The sequence below is a fragment of the Melopsittacus undulatus genome, chromosome 7 (genome assembly GCF_012275295.1).
Source record: "Melopsittacus undulatus isolate bMelUnd1 chromosome 7, bMelUnd1.mat.Z, whole genome shotgun sequence".
NCBI classification, from domain to species: Eukaryota; Metazoa; Chordata; class Aves; order Psittaciformes; family Psittaculidae; genus Melopsittacus; species Melopsittacus undulatus.
The window spans coordinates 61,312,481-61,332,677 of record NC_047533.1 but is presented as its reverse complement, the minus strand read 5'-3'; the positions used below and the strand labels follow the sequence as shown (position 1 = coordinate 61,332,677).

At 36.3% G+C, this 20,197-nt stretch overlaps 1 protein-coding gene across 3 annotated transcripts in view; it reads left to right on the top strand.

Annotated features, from left to right (window-relative positions):
* DCLK2 (doublecortin like kinase 2) overlaps window positions 1-20,197 on the top strand; it is an 84,863-nt gene that overhangs the window by 52,918 nt on the left and 11,748 nt on the right. For all 3 annotated transcript variants that reach the window (XR_004549882.1, XM_034065032.1, XM_031046778.2), the window contains 6 exons: window positions 6,064-6,136; window positions 7,056-7,164; window positions 11,087-11,144; window positions 14,830-14,949; window positions 16,908-17,054; window positions 19,197-19,330. Coding sequence is in view for 2 of the 3 variants with exons in the window: in XM_034065032.1 (XP_033920923.1) it covers window positions 6,064-6,136; window positions 7,056-7,164; window positions 11,087-11,144; window positions 14,830-14,949; window positions 16,908-17,054; window positions 19,197-19,330 (641 nt within the window). In the remaining variant the exon portion in view is untranslated. The remainder of the gene's footprint in view (window positions 1-6,063; window positions 6,137-7,055; window positions 7,165-11,086; window positions 11,145-14,829; window positions 14,950-16,907; window positions 17,055-19,196; window positions 19,331-20,197) is intronic.

Sequence of the window (20,197 nt, the reverse complement as noted above, 5' to 3'; positions counted from 1 at the left end):
GAAACAAATTGGGGCTGATGTTTCTATTTCCTGTAAAAAAGAGGGAGCAGCTACATATGAACTGTGCTTGAAAAACTATATTGTTTGGAAAGCTAGAAAAAGTAAAACATTCGACTGTAGATTAGAACCAGGCTAAGCTTTTTGAAGCTTGATGATCAATGTAGAGTTTAAGTGATAATGCTAGTCATCAAGGCAGTAAATTTGCAAAAGGTACTGATTACAGCAGCAATTTTGTCTGTCTCAGACACTGAGTCTTGCACCATGTTCTCTGAATGCCACTTTTCCTTCAAAGTGAAGTCTTCCCAGTCCCCGAGGATTATTTCTGCTTTAGAGCACTTCATAAGCAGAAATGGTGCACTCTGGCACAGAAAACTCCTTGCAGGAAACACTCCTTGTAAATAGCTTGTCTCTAAAGAGAAGGGCTTTTCTTATGTCATTTTTAGTTTTCCAGTCAGAGTGCGTTTGTGCTGTTAATTGTTCAGTACATGCAGGAAGCCAGTTTGTTGTCCAACAACCCAGTCTTGCAGAAGTGTTTTAAAAAGAACTGAAATGAGGAATTTATGCTATGGCTTAATAATAGTAAATGCTACAGAATTTTCCCACAACCCAAACTAAATGCCTTTATTCCAGTAAGTGACAAAAAGGGATAGCACGCATCCAATGTCATGCTACTATGTATACTTATTCAAGTTGTTTATTTTTAACATCACAATATTGGCCTGTTAACTAAGCATTTCACTTTGCAGATGGTAAAGATTTAGATATAAATGTTAAAAAGTATGGCATGAAATAAGTGACTACTCTGTACAATATTATTTTTTGAACAAATGTATTGACTTTCTTATTTTTCTATTTTCCATGGAGATTAAAACTAGTGCCTACATTAAGAAATAGTGGTAATAGTGCCTTAGGTAGCACAGGACAACTGAGTGTGACAATTGAAAGGTTTAGCCTTTTTCTTTGGTTTTAAGTGTGCATTTACAGATACCACATATTCAGTGCTGTTAGGGGTACTTTGACTGTTAACTCCTCCAGTGCATCTGTGTCGTGGTTTAAGCCCAGCTGTAACTCAGAACTGAGCAGCTCTTGCTCTTTCGCCCACCTTTCCTCCCCCACCAGCTCCCAGAGGGATGGGGAGGTGAATCGAAAGAGTGTAACTCCCATGGGTTGAGATAAGCACAGTGCAGTAACTAAGGTATAACACAAACCACTACTGCTACCACCAATAATAATAATGATAAGGGAAATAACAAGGGAATACAACTGCTCACCACCCGCCAACTGATACCCAGCCTGACCAAGCAGTGTTTTAGCCCTTCAAGGTAACTGCTCCCAGTTTATATAGTGGGCATGACGTGCTGTGGTATGAAATACCTCTTTAGCTAGTTTGGGTCAGGTGTCCTGTCTCTGCTTCCTCCTGGCTTCACTTCCTCCCTGGCAGAGCATGAGACTCAGAAAATCCTTGGTCAGAGTAAACATTACTGAGTAACAACTGAAAATGTCAGTGTTACGAGTGCTGTTTCCAGGCTGAAAGTCAAAACCACTGCACTGCACCAGCTACTGAGAAGGTGAAAAATGACTGCCACTGCTGAACCCAGGACAATCTGTTACTATGAACACTCTGTATCATAAAAATAATCCAGAGACTATATTAAATAAGAAATTTTGGAAAGTGGATTTCATAACTTCTTTATGCATATTTGGTAGTGTTTTATTGTCCCCTCTTGAAATTAAGTACTACAAAGTCATGTCATCATCTTAAAAAGAAAATAAAACTGTACAAATAAAGAAGCTTCATGTCTTCCTTGTTTGATTGATTGACCAAATGACCAAAGTGAAAGGGCATTAAAACCTAATCCAACAAATAACTTCTTGCTTAACTTTAAGCTACTGTGTAGCCCCTTTTATTTCTGTGAGGATCTTAATGTACTTAGTTAAACATGTACTTAAGTGATTTGAAGGATTACCGCCTATCTTCATCAAGGTTTTAATCTCTTCAATTCTGTACACATATGTTTGTGTTAGCAGTTACATGTTAAAAGTATTTACATGCAATTGTGCAACCTAGTGACACAAGTGCAATAGCAGTTCTTAGAGGAATTCATTAACCTGCTGTCTTTGTTGTTGGCTAATTTGTGCTGGGGAAGGTTTCTTTGAGAATTGAGGCTAGATGCACTTTGAGGATATTATGGGATCAAAACAGTAATGTTAATGTTTGTGTAGAGGCCCCATATTTATGTCTGTATCTTTCCAGACATAAGGGTGTGGGTGTACATACATATGCGTACCCATGTACCATAGAGTTCAGAGTCTCTTCAAAGCATTATGAATGTGCTGGAGAACAAGGGCAGAACATTTAGTGCATCTTAGACACACTATGAAGATATTGAGCAACCATAAGAGGTCTGACTGAAGTCAAAGAAACATTTGCACATACATATACAGTACAGTGTGCATACCCATTTAATTTCATGCTCTTGGACTCTGCAATGGTTTGAAGGTTTTGATGGCTTAAAGGCTTGTTTTCGTTGTGTTTTGTGTTTATTTTTTGTTTGGTGGAGCTTTTTTTGGTGTTTTCAATTTCTTATCATTAACTTAGAAGTGGAAAACCTGATACAATATCTATCAGGATGCAGCAGTTTGGCACATTATACACTGGAAAGTTCAGATAGTTTGTTTTTTTGTTTTTTGGATTTTTTTAATAAAATCCTACAGCGCAATGTATAAAATAGAGCTTTTTATGAGTTAGAGGTTAGTAAGAGTGAAAGGAAAAATGCTGAGTATCTGTTCATTAGTTATAATATTGAGGTTTAGTAAACGTGTTGGGTACTAAAGTAGGTGTGTTAAGCTTATGGATATGACAGATCTAATGTGTTTCTCACAAAACCACTCATATTGATAAAACTTTTGACATAAGTCACAGTCAGTCTGTATAATACAAAATATACAGAAATGTGTTAAGACTTTTTTCTAAGCCTGGAAAAATGGTTATTCCACAAAAAAAATACTTCAGCATGTGAAGAAAATGACAGTTGGGGAGGTTCTTCTCAGCTCAGTACCTATTGTAACTATTTACATCTTAAATGTGTATAATAACATACAACTATTTTTAGAACTGTGTGTTCACCAAGATATTCTCAGTATCTCTAATAACTCTGTTGTATTGTGCATCTGGCTTTGCATGTGCTGTTGAAACACAAATAACCTGTAGGAAGACAACACAAGAGCAGTAGAAGCAGTGATTATTACTTTCTGTATTGCATAATGATTAAATGCAACAGGAGTTACTGTTGGTGTGAGATGTTCTTGGCCAGTAGCATTCACATTCTGAGGTGATTGGCTTTTTTTTCAAAGGACTGGGTTGTCACGGGTGCTCTAAATTAGTGGGAGCTTTTAAAAACAGAGTCAAATTCTGCCTCAGGTCTGAGTTTGTAGGACTTGAATGTGTATGTGAGAAGGTGGATTTAAGACCTGTGCATTCTGCATTTACCATATGTAAAGGGACCAGTATTGGAAAAGAGCAGTAGTGACATGTGGACTAGAATACTGCAGGAGAATTGTTGCAAAATCTATATGCAGTGTGATTATAGATGCTGTCCACATTCACTAATGTAGTATCAAAGCAACAAGCATTCTTTTTTGTTCTTGCTCCTACAGGAATTGCCTGTGAACCAGCCAAATCTACTTGCACATCCAAAATCTTTACTTTAGCTTCAAAATATCTGCAGCTGTTGGGATGCCAACAATAAATAATATTTGAATATTATTATATATAATATATAAAAATATATATTTATATACATTTAAATAACTAATATAATCTTATAAATATGACATGTCACTGGGTAGTTCAATGATTAAAAAATTGCTTTAATAATACAAATCACTGTATTCTGTGTCACTTGCTATCAATTCCTTTGTCTTTCCCACCTTTTCTGGCTAGTCAGCACCTCACAGACATCTTCAGTTTATTTCTACTGTGCTCTGACACAGTAGGTAAAGATCAGACTGATTTCCTGGTAAGAGACTGAGACACAGACCTACAGCAGCCAAATTACAGGCAGTCTGTTGTAGAGTGAGTTTGGCCTCATGTCTAGAGCCATGAGGCAAATTAGTGGCAGAGTTAAGGTTAAACCTGCCATTTTGGGTTCTGAGCCACAACACCAGCATTAGATTCTTTTTCTGTTTTAACATTCATTTTAGCTTTTTTTCCTGTTGCTGTTTGCATCCTTCTTGTAAATGCTGTAGTAAGAAGAAATGTCCCGAGTCATGCTCTGGCCTGATCAGAAGAGTAAAGGAAGTTGGGAATGCAGGATAGATATTTCCATGTATTGTCACTTACTGAATTGCCAAAATAGAGTACTAATATTTTTGGCTGGTGACTAATACTTTGCAGTGATCTGTTCTGTTACCTCCATTTTATGCTTGAAGATAATGTGATTGACTCATGATTTTGCACAGATATAATTTAAAACAAATGTCCTTGTTTCTGATCCTTGCTGAACAAATAGGTAAGTCAAAAAGACAGCAGCACTTACATAACCTGATTTTAAGTTATTAGCAAGGAGCAGAGTAGTAGCTGACTGGTTGCTGTTTTATGCTACTTTTGTGACAAATGCCAGTAAACATCACTGTTTTAGGAGCTCTGCAAAATGAACTACAGCTTCTAGTTACTGTACCTATAACTGATTTGGCAGCTCAGCTGCCACTAGAAACTTAAGCATTTATTAGCATTTCATGAGCCTTTAGACAATCTCCCTATCTGTCAGTTCAGTTCTTTCATTGACAATAGTGTTAATGATTTAAAATATTCAGCAGTGTAACCAGACAATGTCAGCTAAAATGGAAAATGCTGCATTTGCATTCCTGGTGTCATGCAAAGCCAGTTCAACAGACACTGAGCTTAAGGCAGAGAAGCATTTTAATCCTTTCTGTGGTGAGTAGTGAGAACTTCTGTAATAGCCCATGAAGAAAACAAGACATGGAACTTCATAGAACAGTAAGAAATGTTATGCAGAGGACAGGGAATGATCTGAAATATATTTTAATTTCATAGAGTATCCTTATACTTCACTGTAATGTGAGAGATTGTGACAGTGGTGCATAGAACACATCCAGTACATTTTATTTATGGTATTCATTCCTATGGGTCCACCCCTTTTTAAAAATGTATGTCCCTGGGCAGTATGACAGAATGACTTTAAGTAGAATTGTGAAGATTCAGATGGTGTACCAATTACATTGTTAGTGCAGCAAAAATAGATTTCTTCAGCTTTCATCCCTCAAAGTAATTTAGATATTTTACATGGTATCAGTTACAAAACTGGATCTATGTCTGGATGCATATCAGACATCTGAATTGAAATGCTTGTAGATGTCATAAATCTTAACATCCATAATAATGTAAAATATAGACCGGTAGTTCTCCACGCAAATCTGACTATTGGAGACATACCTAGCCATCTATTCCAAAATTCTCTCCTTTAAAGGAGACATAGTAGAGCTGACCCAGCATTTCTACATTACCTTCCTAGCGTGCTTCATCGGTAATCTAAAGAGAGCATATATTGACAGAGTTCAGTGAGGGAAACCTCAGTCAGTGCCAGCTATGAAGAGATGTGTTGCGTTACAGCACAAGAGCATGTTGTCTGGAGATGGCTGTCTCTGGCTTATGTGGAAATGCACATGTATTGTAATGTGTATCATAATGATCTTGTATAGAAGAAGGAGGGAATGTTACCTCCACACACACCGGCTCTTTAGTGTTTAGATGGAACTTGGTGCTGCTTGAGGGGATTTTCTTTGCTGTTTACAGAAATTGGTTCAACTATTTAAAAAGGAGTATTATGGGTGAATCTTACATTGGTACAAGTGATAATGATGCATTATAATGATGAACTGTGAGAAATAAGTATAAAAATAAGGAGCAGAAATATAAATGGATTCTGTAAAGGTGGTTTTAGGGTGTTTTGGTTTTGTTTCTTTTTTAACTTTGTTGGGTTTTTGTCTAACTCCTCCTTGTGATTACCATCAGAAATAAGAAGTTCTCACATTCTCCCATAGATCCCTCCACATGGTGGATCATCTTCCAATGTGAATGGCGTACCTGAATCACTCCATTGCCAGAGTCCCGAAGGTAGGACAACAATAGTTGCTAACCACTGCAAAAATTTTGTTGTAGGTGGCAGCTGGGTTAGCAGTTTTACACGGTTTCTGATGACTCCAGATAATGTTTTGTTCCGAGATGTTTGATAACTTGTTGACAACCTTATCTTGGAAAAATTGGGATCATGTTTTCTGTATCAAGGCAGTAAAGCTAGGAAATATTATTTTTTTCTTTTTATCTCAAGTGGTACTAGTGCTGCTCTTCAACAGTCACTATTAGAAATTTGAGTGATTTTGAACATGACCTGCATAGTATCACAAGAAATGTCTTTGTGGCTGGATTGTAAGTGGAGCCCTCCTCAAAACAGCACATTGTACTTCAGGTAGAACCACTAGCCCATAAACTGACCTTAGCTAAACTTAAGCTTTCATTCCTTACCTCTTTAAAGAAATGTTACATTTTTTTATTATTTTTAAATTTAGTTTTAGTCTTTTTTAAATTTAAAAATACTGAAAAAGCCACTGTCAAATGTATTTGCATTTTAGATGTTTCAGCAGCAGCCAAGGGAACCTGAAGGAATTGAGCAGATAAAACCTTTGGGTTTTTTCATGCATTGTAGAGGAGCCTTATTTCTATTTTGCTTTGAGTATGCAAAAAGAACTCGGTAAATATTGAGACTAAGGACTTCTAATGACATTTATTACATTTAGAATATGCCTGCACAAAAGCATAGTAAGATTTGATTTGTGCATTAAAAGGTCAAAAACTCTGATTAATCTTGTCTTGTTCTTTCTTATAGTTGAGATAAAAACAAGGGAATAAACTTTGAAGAAAACATCTTTAAGTTTTGTTTTGCATTTGTGACTGTTCTGTATCTGTGGAACCCATTGGGAATATATTACATCCTGCTGACACTTCAGCTTGCATTGGTGACCTTTCTGTTTTGCAGGCGTGAATGGAAACAAGTGCTCAGGGTCATCTACCATTCTTGAGAAGTATAAAGTGGGGAAGGTAATTGGTGATGGCAATTTCGCTGTTGTAAAGGAGTGCGTAGAAAGGTGAGCAGGGAAACTGTTCAGTACTGCGGTTTATTTTACAGGATACAGCCCATCCTATTTTCATAGAAAATGTGATGAGATGAAATCAAAGAGCAGTTGCAAAGTTATGCCTTTGATAATTTATAATATATATAATATAGACAATTTATAATATGTATAATGTATTAGATACAATATATGAGGCATAACTTTGATAAGTTATGCCTCTTATAATGCAGGAGAGCTAGGCATAGCAAACCACACAGCTTCCCATGTATTATATTATTCCAGCAAAGGGATTCAAGAGCAGCAGGGCAACATGGCTTTTTATTCCCAAAACTAAAGGGGTTATCTAATGGAGACTCTAAATGAAATCCCACAGGTCTTTAAGAAATCCCCTCACACCATAGACTGTTGTGGATGGCAGGAAATTGTATGTGGCATCTAAACAGTCTTTGAGAGACCTCCTTTCTGCCTCAGCAATTCTGCTGCTGTAGTATCCCTACTCCTGCTGTTTAAATGATTTTTTTCACAGCTTTCAGTGTGCTGTGGGCAAAGTATTCTTAAAGGCACGGAGTAGGTGGCTGTGCTACTGACTCCCTTGTGCTTGCTTCTTCTTTGAGGTAGTGCTGTGAGACTGAAATAGTCTTGTGCCTGATTTTTCATCAACCAGACAGGAGTCCTTTACAGACCTGTGCTGTGTTACTGCACTTCCTCTGCAAGTTTTGTGTCACACTTCGCTGCTAGTGCAAACACAACAGATGAATTGACTGTCACTTGCTCAGTGTATTTTTTAGAATCACTTTCTGCTGTCTCCATCAACCTGAGTGTTATGTCAGCTTCTTAAATATTATGAGGACTCTCCAACTTGTATGCAAATATTGGGCAAATTCAGCAAATATCTGTAAAAACCATAAAAGTTAGAGACAGTTCCTATTATTTGATCCTCATCTGCTAGTTTTATTTAAATGAAAAGAAAGATAATTATGCATGAAAACATCTCATTCCAGTCTTAGCAGAGATAAATACTTTTGTCGAGTCATCCAAATGGGCCAGAAGCATTGGGCTGAGGCTGATCTGGAGGCCTCTTCTGCTTAAGCATAGGTTTCTCTTGCCATTATTGCTTTTTCTTCAAGAGAATTGTTTCTTCACACTGTATCTGGATTATTTTTCTCCATTACTGAGAATAATATTGGCAGGTGGTATGTAACACGATGTCTAATACACCCTTCTGGTTTATAGCAACACATGACAATTGCTATTTTTAATACTTGTTTGAGAAAGTGATGTGCAAGCATGCAAAGCTTATAGAATAACAAATAAAGACTTCAGTGGCAGCTCCTAGAGATACTAATTGAGTACAGTGCTGATAAAGAAAAAAAGATGGCTAAATATGATCTTGAAATGCTACAGTTACTGCTCAAAATAGTTCCTGTTGCATATGCACATTTAAGGTAATGCTTCTCATCAGCATTAACATCTAGACATGGAGGTTTTGATTTTTAATTTAATTTTTTTTTACATGTTACACCAGCAAACTCTGGTTCCTGACAAGCATTACCACAGTGAGCAGTGTAAATGTTCTCACTAGCATTCCTACCCTCAGGCAATGCCATGCCAGCCCTTGCATACCTACTGCAATCCTGTTGCTATTCCTTTCTCATTGATTCTAATTTAAAGCTCTCTCTCAATCAGCCCCACCATCTTACACCAGCAAAAGATGTATTTTTCCCTTTGGGTCAGGTAGATCGTCAGGCCCCAGCATACCTTGTCTTTTGAAGGGTCTTCCATGGTTTAAAACCCCAAAGTTTTGGCGCAGGCACTAAATGAAGGATGCTTCACAGTGTTTTCCCATGTACTGTGAAACTGGCCACAGATCCTTTCTTATCTGTAGAGTGAGCAATATTTATGAAAGATAACAGACTAAAAGGATAAGATAATGTAATTTATTATTTTCAGGAATATTGACTGTGCTTTTTGAAAATCACTTAAATCCTGCTGAAAATAGGACAAAGGCTGCTAAGTCAGTTGGGTTACAGAACCTCATCTTGTGAACTAGAGAAACAACCTTCCAGTATTCTTTTTTTATTTTTAAAGAAAAAAGCAAAATTAAATTTAAAAATCTAGTTTAGTATGTGATCCAATCTCTATATTTAGTGAAGCATTGTTATGTGAATTTTATACAAAATAAATACACAACAGTCGTTGCTAAGAATAACGATGAGAGAGGAAATGCCAACTATAAATGCTTGGTTTTCGTTTTTTATTTCTTATACTTCATTTCTAGTACTGCTGTGCTTGGAAGCCTTAGTTGTGGAGCCAGCAAAAAGAATAAGATGGTCTCTTTTGTAAAGGGTGCCTATATGTCTGTATATAAAGTCGCGAGCCAACAGATGGACACTGACAGCTAGACATAAGAATACCAGAAACCTGTCAGACAATACTGGTGTATGGTAGGCAGTAGTATTAGCTCACAAGTTTTGTGGATGTTATCTAGGGTTTTTTCTTAGATTCTATAGTAAAGGACATTTGCAAAAGGGATTTGAAATTGGTTGATGAATTGGCTTCGAAAATGTTAACCTCTCTTTCTACACAGCGTAAGTGCTGGAGGTTTATTAAGTGGGTTTTGCTGATCAGTTGTTTTCAGGCTTTGAGATAATGCACTTAATTTAGTATAATGTCTAAACTGTGATTCTGATTACACACTGTATTCATATTAGATTTTACATCAAGTCCATAACATGCGAGGATAGCATTTCACAGGTAGCATTTCGCAGACAGCATTTAGATAACACTTCTGTCTAAAAACCAGATCAGGTTGTAACTATGACAACCTCACAGATACAGCTGCACTTTCAGAGCTGAGATTCTCTGCTGCATTTTTTCAACAATGGATAAGTCAAATGTGAGACATTAATTCAGCTATTTTTTTCTTTGTAAGTTACTAATTTTGAGTAGTGTATCTAATGCCAAAAGTCTAGCGAAAAATAACCTGGGAGTTTAAAAACATGCCTGATGTTTGCTTTTCTAATTGCCTCCAGTGTTTTTACCATAGATGCTAGTGGTGTTGTGATGCACACAGAAGTCTAGTTACTGACACAACACAAAACAGTAGCAACAGTGGTTTATGGCATTTTCTTGTTATTTTTAATTATCATTAATATAAGTAGTGTCTTTTTATTGTTGTTTTGTTTTTTAAAAAAATAATAATTTGTGGGGTTTCTTTTCTCCCATTTTCTCCTCTTCTGGAGAAAGGGAGAATATTTTTATTGCTTAGATTGATGAAAGGCAAACAAGAGCTCCTTTCTGTGACAGTATTTACTGAAAACATTAATCCTTTTTACTTTGTATATAACCACCCTTTTAAATGTCATGGGACTTTAGAGGACTGTTATAGAACTCCATAGAATACTTTAAAAATAAAGAAAGAATGAAATAGAAAAGATCAAAATAAGTGCCTAATATATTTTGTGGGATTTTAGACTAGTCGGTAATAAACTATGGGGGTTTAGCTCTGCTGAATCCTATTGAATTTTTATACTAGGGTATCACTCTTTCTGTTCACTTTCACATAAATGTGTATGATTTTATCTTTAAAGCCTACCAGTTGAACAAAGCTAAGTGGAAGGCTCAAGTCAAATTTTGCATGTTGCATTAAAGAAGTGACAGAGAGTTGTGCCAGGTCACAGAAGAATGAATTGCAGCTGGAGCCTGGGGTTTATACAAAAAGTGAGCTGGGCTATGGTAGTCAGGGAAACAGCAGGCACAGATGCTGCCAAGAAAACAAAAAAATCAGGTCCTTTCTGTGAATTCTCTGTCAGCAACCTCCATGAGTCAAGGCATTCTCTTACTGATTACTGATAACTGATATAATTATCTTACTGATAATGCCACAATTTGTTGATGAGTTTCTAATTAATGGTTCTCGTGTTTTTCCTGCTAGATCCACAGGAAAGGAGTTTGCACTGAAGATCATAGACAAGGCTAAATGCTGTGGAAAGGTAGAGTACAACAATTTGCATTTATAAGAAAAATAGCAGAAACAGCACTAGCAGCTGCTCATTAGTAATAAATGATGGGAGTGTTTATGTTTCTGACTGTTTTCAGGATGTCTGTTTAACAGAATGACAGAGTATCCACGAAATAAGTAATAAAAGTAGTGAGTGTTGTCTACTAGATAATAGAGTAAAAACCAAACTGATGTCTATTTTGTGGGACTAACAAAGAAAATGTTAGTATATGTTCAGAATGCATTACATTTTGATCTTAAAATATTAGGGAGGAAATTTGCAGCTGTATATGTGTTTATATAATGCCCATCCCTCTCTGCCTCTTATTTGTATCTTTTTTATGACTATTCATGCTCATTTTATACGCAGAACATGGATTTGGAAAGAAATTTGCAAAACGATTTCTTTCTGTTGAAGTTTCACCATCCTATACAGCAAAGATCTCTTAAAAGAAGTTCCTTAAATTTTCCTTTTAATTCATGCTCAAAACAAAAAAATCCAAAATCGTTTGCCTAGCAGAACAGCATGTTACATAATTGAAGTAAATTCCTGAGTGTCAGACATCATCTTCACCTTCCTCCCAAGTACACAAATTATTAAAAAAGGAAGACTTCAACCTGCAGCCAAGATTTTAGTCTCAGTGTTGGAACAGATAACAAATTAAGTACTTCTATTTCCACTGATTTGCAATACCTTAAAAACAAAGTACTCTTATAAATCAAATAGATTTATTTTTGCTTACTGTTAGCTAGAAGAACACCGAGGGCACAGTCTTAATTAGCAATCAAATGCTGGATTAAAGTCTCTATAAGAACAGTGAATATGCCATTCAAAGATGACTGAGAATGTGGAATTTTTGATGCAAATACTCTATTTTTTTAATGATTGCACTGGAATGATTCTGGAGGTAACTTTGCAGCTAGGCCAGAGTTTTAATTTAAAGGTACCCTTTTTGTCATTTATACAGTGCAATTCAGAGCTCCAAATACTGAATGTGACCTTGTAGGAAGATGTAGTGAGTCTGTATGACATTCTTTGTATGGTAACGAGCTGTATAATACTGTATACTAATGCACTACCTGCTGTGATGACTTGCTTTAAGTAGAGGTTCTCAAACAAATGTTTTATCTATGCAGATTTTAAATTGTGTATTACGTGCTAGGAGATTAGTGTTTCTGTTTCCCCATCCCTTTGTCTCATATTTTCTAAGTTTATTTGAGGGGATATTTAGAAGGGAATCTTAAAAAGGTATAACCACAAGAAGAAGTGCTAGAATTGCTGTTTTGAGATTAAAATGTTGTCCTTTGGCTGTGGGAAGGGCAACGCAGCGTGTTTCACTGAAAAAGAAAATTTCTGGGTGATTTGTACAGCTTGCAACTTTAAATGTGTTTTATTACTTGTCTGAGTCAGCTGCTTAGGTATCATAAATTCGAATGGCTCAGAGACAGACAGTACATTTTATATAACATAGTTGAGACAGATTTTCTATTTATAGTTCTCACTGCTTTAAAATAAGCAAATAAAAAGTATCAACCCCCTGGATGTATACTTTCCTGTTTTGAAAGGACCTGTGTCTATAGCTACAAACAGATCTATGTGTATGTGTGAGCACAAAAATGTTGCTAAGAAGATGTTGATACTTGCCTGGTAGGCCGCAGAACTGTCCTGTAAGAGTTCCAACAAAGAAAATAACTAAACTTTGCTACAGCTTATTCCTCCCTCACTCTGTTTCCTGTGCCAGCATAAGCCCCGTCTTAAAAACACCCATCTCGCCCATATGTGCATGATTTGTGTGTTGCTCACTGCTCTTTAGCAGTTCATCTTCAATGTTCTAAAAGTTGAATCCAATTGACGAATGTATTTTCCACAAGTGGCTTAAATGTTAATTATACAATAAATTCTCTGTAAATAAATTGTATTAATGTAGACTGAAATCTATATTGCACTATCCAGGAGAACGTTACGAAAGTTTGAGAATTACTATATTTTTTACCTACAAAATATAGCAAAAACAGTGCGATGGTTGAAAATAACTAACTAGATATTAGTATATTGAGGACAGGTATTAAAACAGTAGGTCAGAAATATTTTGGAGCCATTAAGAAAAAATAGTTTATTTTAAACAAACACTACTTATTCCTGAGCTTTATTTAAAACTATTAACAATTTAGTCCAGCGAAACCAAGAAAGCACGGGTAAAGCTGTTGTGCCTAAGTTGTAATAAATTTAATATGTTTTCTGTTCTTTGGGTAGATGAAACTGTAATAAGATTCTGGGTGTTGCTTGGACTCTTAATGCTAGTTTTGAATTTACAGGCTTCCATCCATAAAGCTTAGTATGCTGTGGCTGTTCACTTCTGTCTGATGATGAGATTCAGCACTGTGTTTAACAAAATTGCTTCATGTTTGTTTGTTGTTTTTTTTTCTCCAGAGCACTTTGCTTGGAGCAGACATGTATTTGTTCAAAATGACAGTTGATGCTCTTTCAAACTGAATTTCAAAGGTGTGACTGTTTAACCCCTATATGCCGCACCATACTCTCACAAAATGAGATGCACACATGGCATGTGGTTTCTGAGTTACATAGCCACATAAAGCTTTGGCAAAAACACAATGCGTCTATAAATAATAGATCTGGAAGTAGAAGGTGAAGTAGCATAAGATCTTCAATCACTGCCTATGCACAGTTGATCATATCTACTTGTAGTGCTCTGCTCACAAATGCATGAAGTGCATGCTACTAATCGGTGCATTAAACATGAATAAGTGCCAAGTCCAGTGTTGTGATTTGTTATCTGGCAAAGTGTGAAGAAACTTATGTTTTATGCAAACATTGCTACTTATTTTGCAGTGAACCTCAATACAATATCTGTATTCCAATACATACATATTATACAATGTGTATTCCGATATAAGGGAAAACGCAAACTGTTCTTCACATGAGAGGAGTATGTGCTTTTCTTCGCTCTTCAGTGTTAACCAAGCTAAGATATTCTAAAAAACAAAATATTCTGAAACCAGTTTGTTCTTGAAACCCATAGCTTCCTCAGAAGTATAGCAATGGGGAAATTAAACCCAGTGTGTGCTATTAATCTGTTAGAGCCACAATGACTTAACTGAGCCATTACATATTTTGCAGATTGTAAATCTGAACATACATATAAAATGAACTGAAATCTGTAACCAAAGCAGTTACTTTTTTTTCTGTATATAATCCACAACTTTTTTAAAAAAATAATTATTGAAAATAAATCCTAGATAATCTGTCATGAGTAACCTACACTAAATGAGAGGCGAAGGCTAGAGAGGCTCAAGAACATGTTAATTGTTGACGGGGGATGTCAGGTTACAATGATCCAGCTTGGGACAGAGGGGATTCTGAACTTTATTTCACCTCATAATACACACATAAGAAAATAATCTGCATTTCCTGAATTGCTGTCATGTTCTGGGGTATGTTTGTGAAATATGGTAAATTAAATCTGTTCAATGATGAAGTACTGTTGAGCTAAAATACAAGTTAAAACCCAGCATCTGACAACGACTGTCTGCTATATAAATTAAACAGCAAAAAGGGTGCTCACTGTTCAAGTGATCAGTAGTCATCTGATCAAAGGAAAAGTGAATTGGTAATTTCAAGTCTATTCAGATAAATGTCTGTCCTCTTTTTTGAACAGGAACACCTGATTGAAAATGAAGTGTCTATTCTGCGTCAAGTGAAGCATCCAAATATCATTATGCTTATAGAGGAAATGGACACCCCAACAGAACTCTATCTGGTGATGGAGCTGGTCAAGGTAAGACTGAGGAGAATTTTTCTTGCTAATTCTCTGTGTTGTGTGGAATCTGAGAAGTATCTAGGAACATGAAGATCTTGGGAAACATAATCAGCTAAGATTTCAGTAGCAACTTGCATGTTTAATCATGCAAATACTCTTGTTATATTAATGGAATTTATGTCTCTTCAAATCACTTACACAGATTTGAGGTATTTTGCTATGTGACAAGTGGACAGTGGGTTTTATATCATGTTTACAATATGCAGGGGGTAATAGTGATAGGCATTTACTAACAGAACTTTTGCATTTATTTAACTTGTATCTTTATTTAATTATTTGTTTTAAAGAAAGAAAATCTCTTTAATAGATTTATCTTAGTAGAAAATAGATAAAATGAATAGTTTAAACTCAAGTGATTATGGTCCAGGAAAATTAAACTTAAAAAACCTCACCTGTTTTCAGGTGAGGTTTACAGGCTGTATCAAATATTCACTCACCTTTTTCCAGTTCACCATAAAATAGATGCTGCTTTCATACATGTACAGAGAAAACAAAATCTTCATTTTGCTGTCACCTTGTGAACCAAACACACAAGTTGCAAAAAATTTTAGTCATGCACTCTCATCTGTTTTCTGTACATAGGCAGCAAGAATACATCACTTTGATTGGCATGTCAGATACAAATAATATACATCATCATCATCATCATCACTTTTTATTTGTCTAAAACATTTTTACATTCAGGAGTCCCTCTCTAGAATGGTTGCCAGCCTGAGAAACCTCTAAATAAAGTCTGTACTTGTTGAATTTATTAATTTCTGTAGTCTACCCATTTCTCTCTCCTTCTAGATGTAATTTTTATATAGTAGAGGATTTTTTGTTTTTAAGACAGTATCTATATATATATATATATATATATATTTTTTTTTTTTTTTTAATACACCACCATCTTGGCCCCTGTTTCCTGAATTGCTGCTTCTCTTCCATATGTATTGAAATGCTTGGAATGCCACCCACAGCTCAGACAGATCACTCCTACAGATGTTTCCACGGTAACCATCATAGAGACACCCACATAAAATTTGTTGCAATGGCTGGGAATGCTGCATCAGTAACTCGCTTACATGTTGTTATGTATTCCAAGAGGAATAGGGCATCCATAATCAGAGACTGCACAGCTGGCACATTTATAAATCACCTGTAGATTCTACACTTAGGTGTATTGTAGAATCATAACCATCATTCAGCTTGGAAAAGATCATGCTGATGTTGATTGTCCTCTTAAGCTATATTTATTTGATATTTCTGCATATATCACAGAATCACAGAATGCTTTGGGTTAGAAGGGACCTTAAAGATCATCTAGTTCCAACCCCCCTGCCATGGGCAGGGACACCTTCCACTAGACCATGTTGCTCAAAGCTCTGTCCAACCCATCCTTGAACACTGCCAGGGATGTGGCATACATCTACAGAAGTATCTATAGAATATTCAATATGTACAGAATTTCCAATTTGCAGTTCATTAGAATTGCTGCATATTTGTTATATTAGTTTTTTTATTATTGGGATAGTTTATATTACTTTAAGCTTTACTCAAAATCAGGGCTGTTGTTTTGCTACATAAAAGTATTAATAAGATGGAGAAAAGGGAAACTGTATGCCTGTACCTGTAGGTAATAAAAATGAGTGATCAAAGATAGGAAGATCAACAGAATGAAATCAAGACAGAGAAGAGCTGTGATTTGCCAAAGTTTAGATACCAGGAGCCTGGAGTACAGTTGAGAATAATGTAGGATGCCCAAGATGCAGTCTAGTACTTTGATGACAAGATCATATTTCAGTAAAATAATTTTTTTGCTGTTAAACAGCTACTTGAGATGCCTTTTGTAAAGGAAGAATTTATGCAGTTTTTATATGAAATCATCATCTTTATTATTTTTCATGCAGTGATCTATTATCTTTTCATTTCTTTAGGGGGGAGATCTATTTGATGCTATCACTTCTTCTACAAAATACACAGAGCGAGATGGGAGTGCAATGGTCTACAATCTAGCCAGTGCACTCAAATACCTTCATGGTCTCAACATTGTGCACAGAGACATCAAGCCAGAAAATCTCCTGGTATGTCCCATTTATTTTCAAAGATTTTCTTTTGCTTTGTTCTCAGTAATGCAAATGCTTGTATATAAATGTCAAGGAACTGAGCAGAGAACAGCAAGAATATTAATTTAGAGTAAGCATGTATGAAACAGTTCTGCCATGAGATAGCAGTCACCATAACCCAAGTGAGCTGTGCTCAGACCTGTTCTTATACCTGTCTTTATTTACGTTTTAATTCGTTGCCATTTGGATAAGCAGGAGTGTTGTCTCATAACCAGTTAATTTTAAAGCTGTATCAATGAATTATTTATTATAGCTTGCAAGTGGGAGAAAAGGTGGGCTGAGTGCCATTTCTTTGAACCATCATATGGTTAGCATCTGGAGCAATTTTTTTTTCCTCTTTCACTGTCATAGTAGTAACATCTTTCTGATGATTTACCAGGAATTAACTCTATCCATACATATGTTTTGTCCTAGGGTACTGACTACTTTTGTTTCCAGCAGAGATATAAAATAATTGTGTTGACAAGAATTACCATGAAGGCTGCTTTGGGAACTGCTTAGACTACAGTTTACAGAATGGGAACAGCATGCTGTCTTGCTTATACACAGAGGTTATATTTATGTATTAGATACCAAGTATTAGATACTACATGTTGTACAATGAGCAGGGCCATAATCTTCCCTGCTTGAGCCACTGTCATCAAGAATGCTAGTAGCTTTCACCAACACACAGTAAGCATTTCTTAAAGCCTTCTGTGGTATTTGTCAACTGTGTTCAATGAGGTTGCAACTAGAGCAGGAGTCATGGCCTATCCCAGACCAAATTTTGAACTATTACAAAGACAGCATCAGAACCTGAAAATATTTTTCCAATTAATAGTCAATTATTTCCCAACTAATTCCCCTGACAGTGATTAGCCATTTAAATAAGCCCTCAAATAAATTGTTTAGCAAAAGGAAAGGGGAGAGTGTGTGCTTCGTCTAAAAATGCAGTCACAGCAATGTGGCACTTGAAAGACAATGAAGGTGGAAGTCACACTATCAGTGCATCTTCAAACACAGACAGTCCAAAGAAATTTTAAGCTCTCATTAGTGATTAAATCACTTATAAATAGGCACAAATGTTCTTTCTGCCTAGAAAGCCTAAAGAGATTACTCAACAGATGCAAACCTTATTCACTGTGATTGACAGTGGCAGAATGCTAAAATAACATACTGGCATTGAATGTAAATGCAAATAATTCCCATCAATTGCTACCTATAATTGCAAGTATTTAATTCTACTACTACTAAGTTAGTAGTTAGTTTGCACAGGGCCATCCAGCTGTTTGAATTACATTCTCTTCACTAGTCATGCATTTAAAAATACAAAAAATAAGAGTAATAGCAGATATGAAGAATATATATGAAGGAGAACAAGTGTTTCCATTAATTATATGAATTACACAGGAGAATGAAGGAAGGTGCTGCTGCCTTACAGTATTTAGTTGTTTGAGTAAATCTAATTAATTCAGCCATTCTGGAAATTCCAGAGTCCTACATTCTACAAAGCTAGATTCCATTGAAATCATATTAATGGAAATGTTTTACTTTAAGAACAAAACTGAGATTAGTTTCTTAGGAATGTTACCATCTTTGCCGTAACGAAACATTTGGGTCTGCGCAGAAACCTAAACACTTCCCAGTCAGCTTTCTCACTCTCATACTGAACTTGCCTAGACTAAGCTTAGGGAAGTCATTTGCCTATGAAATATTCAGTATGCAGACTAGATTTACGTTGAGTTACTCTCAGAGGTTAAACAAATCTGATTGTAGCTGCCAATCCCATTTTAAACATTAGGTTGCAATCAAATGGAAGGACAGTTTTATACTTTTCATAATGTGTTTAAAACTTCTCAGCATTCTAGGACTGCAGTTTTTCCTCCCCTCTAGTTGCTTAAGGCTGTATCATGGTCTGACCTACATAGCTGGCAGACAGCTCCCATGAACACTAGCTCCAGCTTCACTGTGGCAATCAGTGGTCATACCATTTTTCTCTTCTTTCTCTTACAGCACTGTGGAAGTTACCTCTTTGTCCTCATTATTATTTTCCAAACAAATTAAGGGATTTTAAAAAATTCAGATGTTCTTCTCATTCTGTTTTTATTTTGCTGGTTCTAGGTATGTGAATATCCAGATGGAACCAAGTCTTTGAAGCTAGGAGACTTTGGACTGGCAACTGTGGTTGAAGGACCATTATTTACTGTCTGTGGTACACCCACCTATGTGGCTCCAGAAATAATTGCTGAGACAGGGTGAGGATGACTGACTGAGACATAGGTCTTTTAACCAGTTATTTTGGCAGGTAGCTCCTCTAACTGTTGTAAGAACTAAAACGCGCTGACAGGCTGGTTTTGAACCATAGCACTTATGGCAAAATAGACATCTCTCAGTTCTTCGAAAAGGCCAGTTTCCTCACTCATTCTGCTCCCAGGATTCATCTTTACCTCCTTGTCATCTCCCTACGACCAGAGCTGTGGAGTTTTATTGGTTTGTGCTCCCTTCCTCACCTCACCATTCAAAGCCCGTTGTACTAGCCATGGCAGATGGTTGGGGAAAACCAAATAAAACACATTGTTCATGTTCAAAACAGAAAAATTTATATGGGAAGAGATTTCAGAGGTCACTTGGTCTAAACCTGTTCTCAGAGCACATCTAAAGTAACCTTGTTTGGGTGACACATGCCATTTGATAACTGGTGCTTTAATTAAACCACCCCGTTTTTCTGTTCTATTAGACCTCAGTTCCATGCTAACTGGCTCTTGCCATACCTGTGACCATTCTGAATTTGGTCTTCCTAATGGAGGGAGGTTTGTTGTATTGTTTCAGGCACTGTTCAGTGCATTGTCATATCAAGACATACTTCACAGCTGCAGTGAGGTCAAAGGGCACTTCATTTGCATGTTTTAGAATTTGACAAACTGAATCTCCTGGATAGAAAGGAATAGGAAAAAAGACCTCTTTTTGACCTCTGGTGTTTTAATTTCTGTGCCTTAAAAGAAAAGTGCAGTTCTTTTTTCCTGCATTACTCGCTCAAGAGACTGGAGATTTGGTATATTTCTTGTTGCTTAGCAACACATGATAACCTTACAAATAGTTACTCCACTGTGGAGACTAAGGAA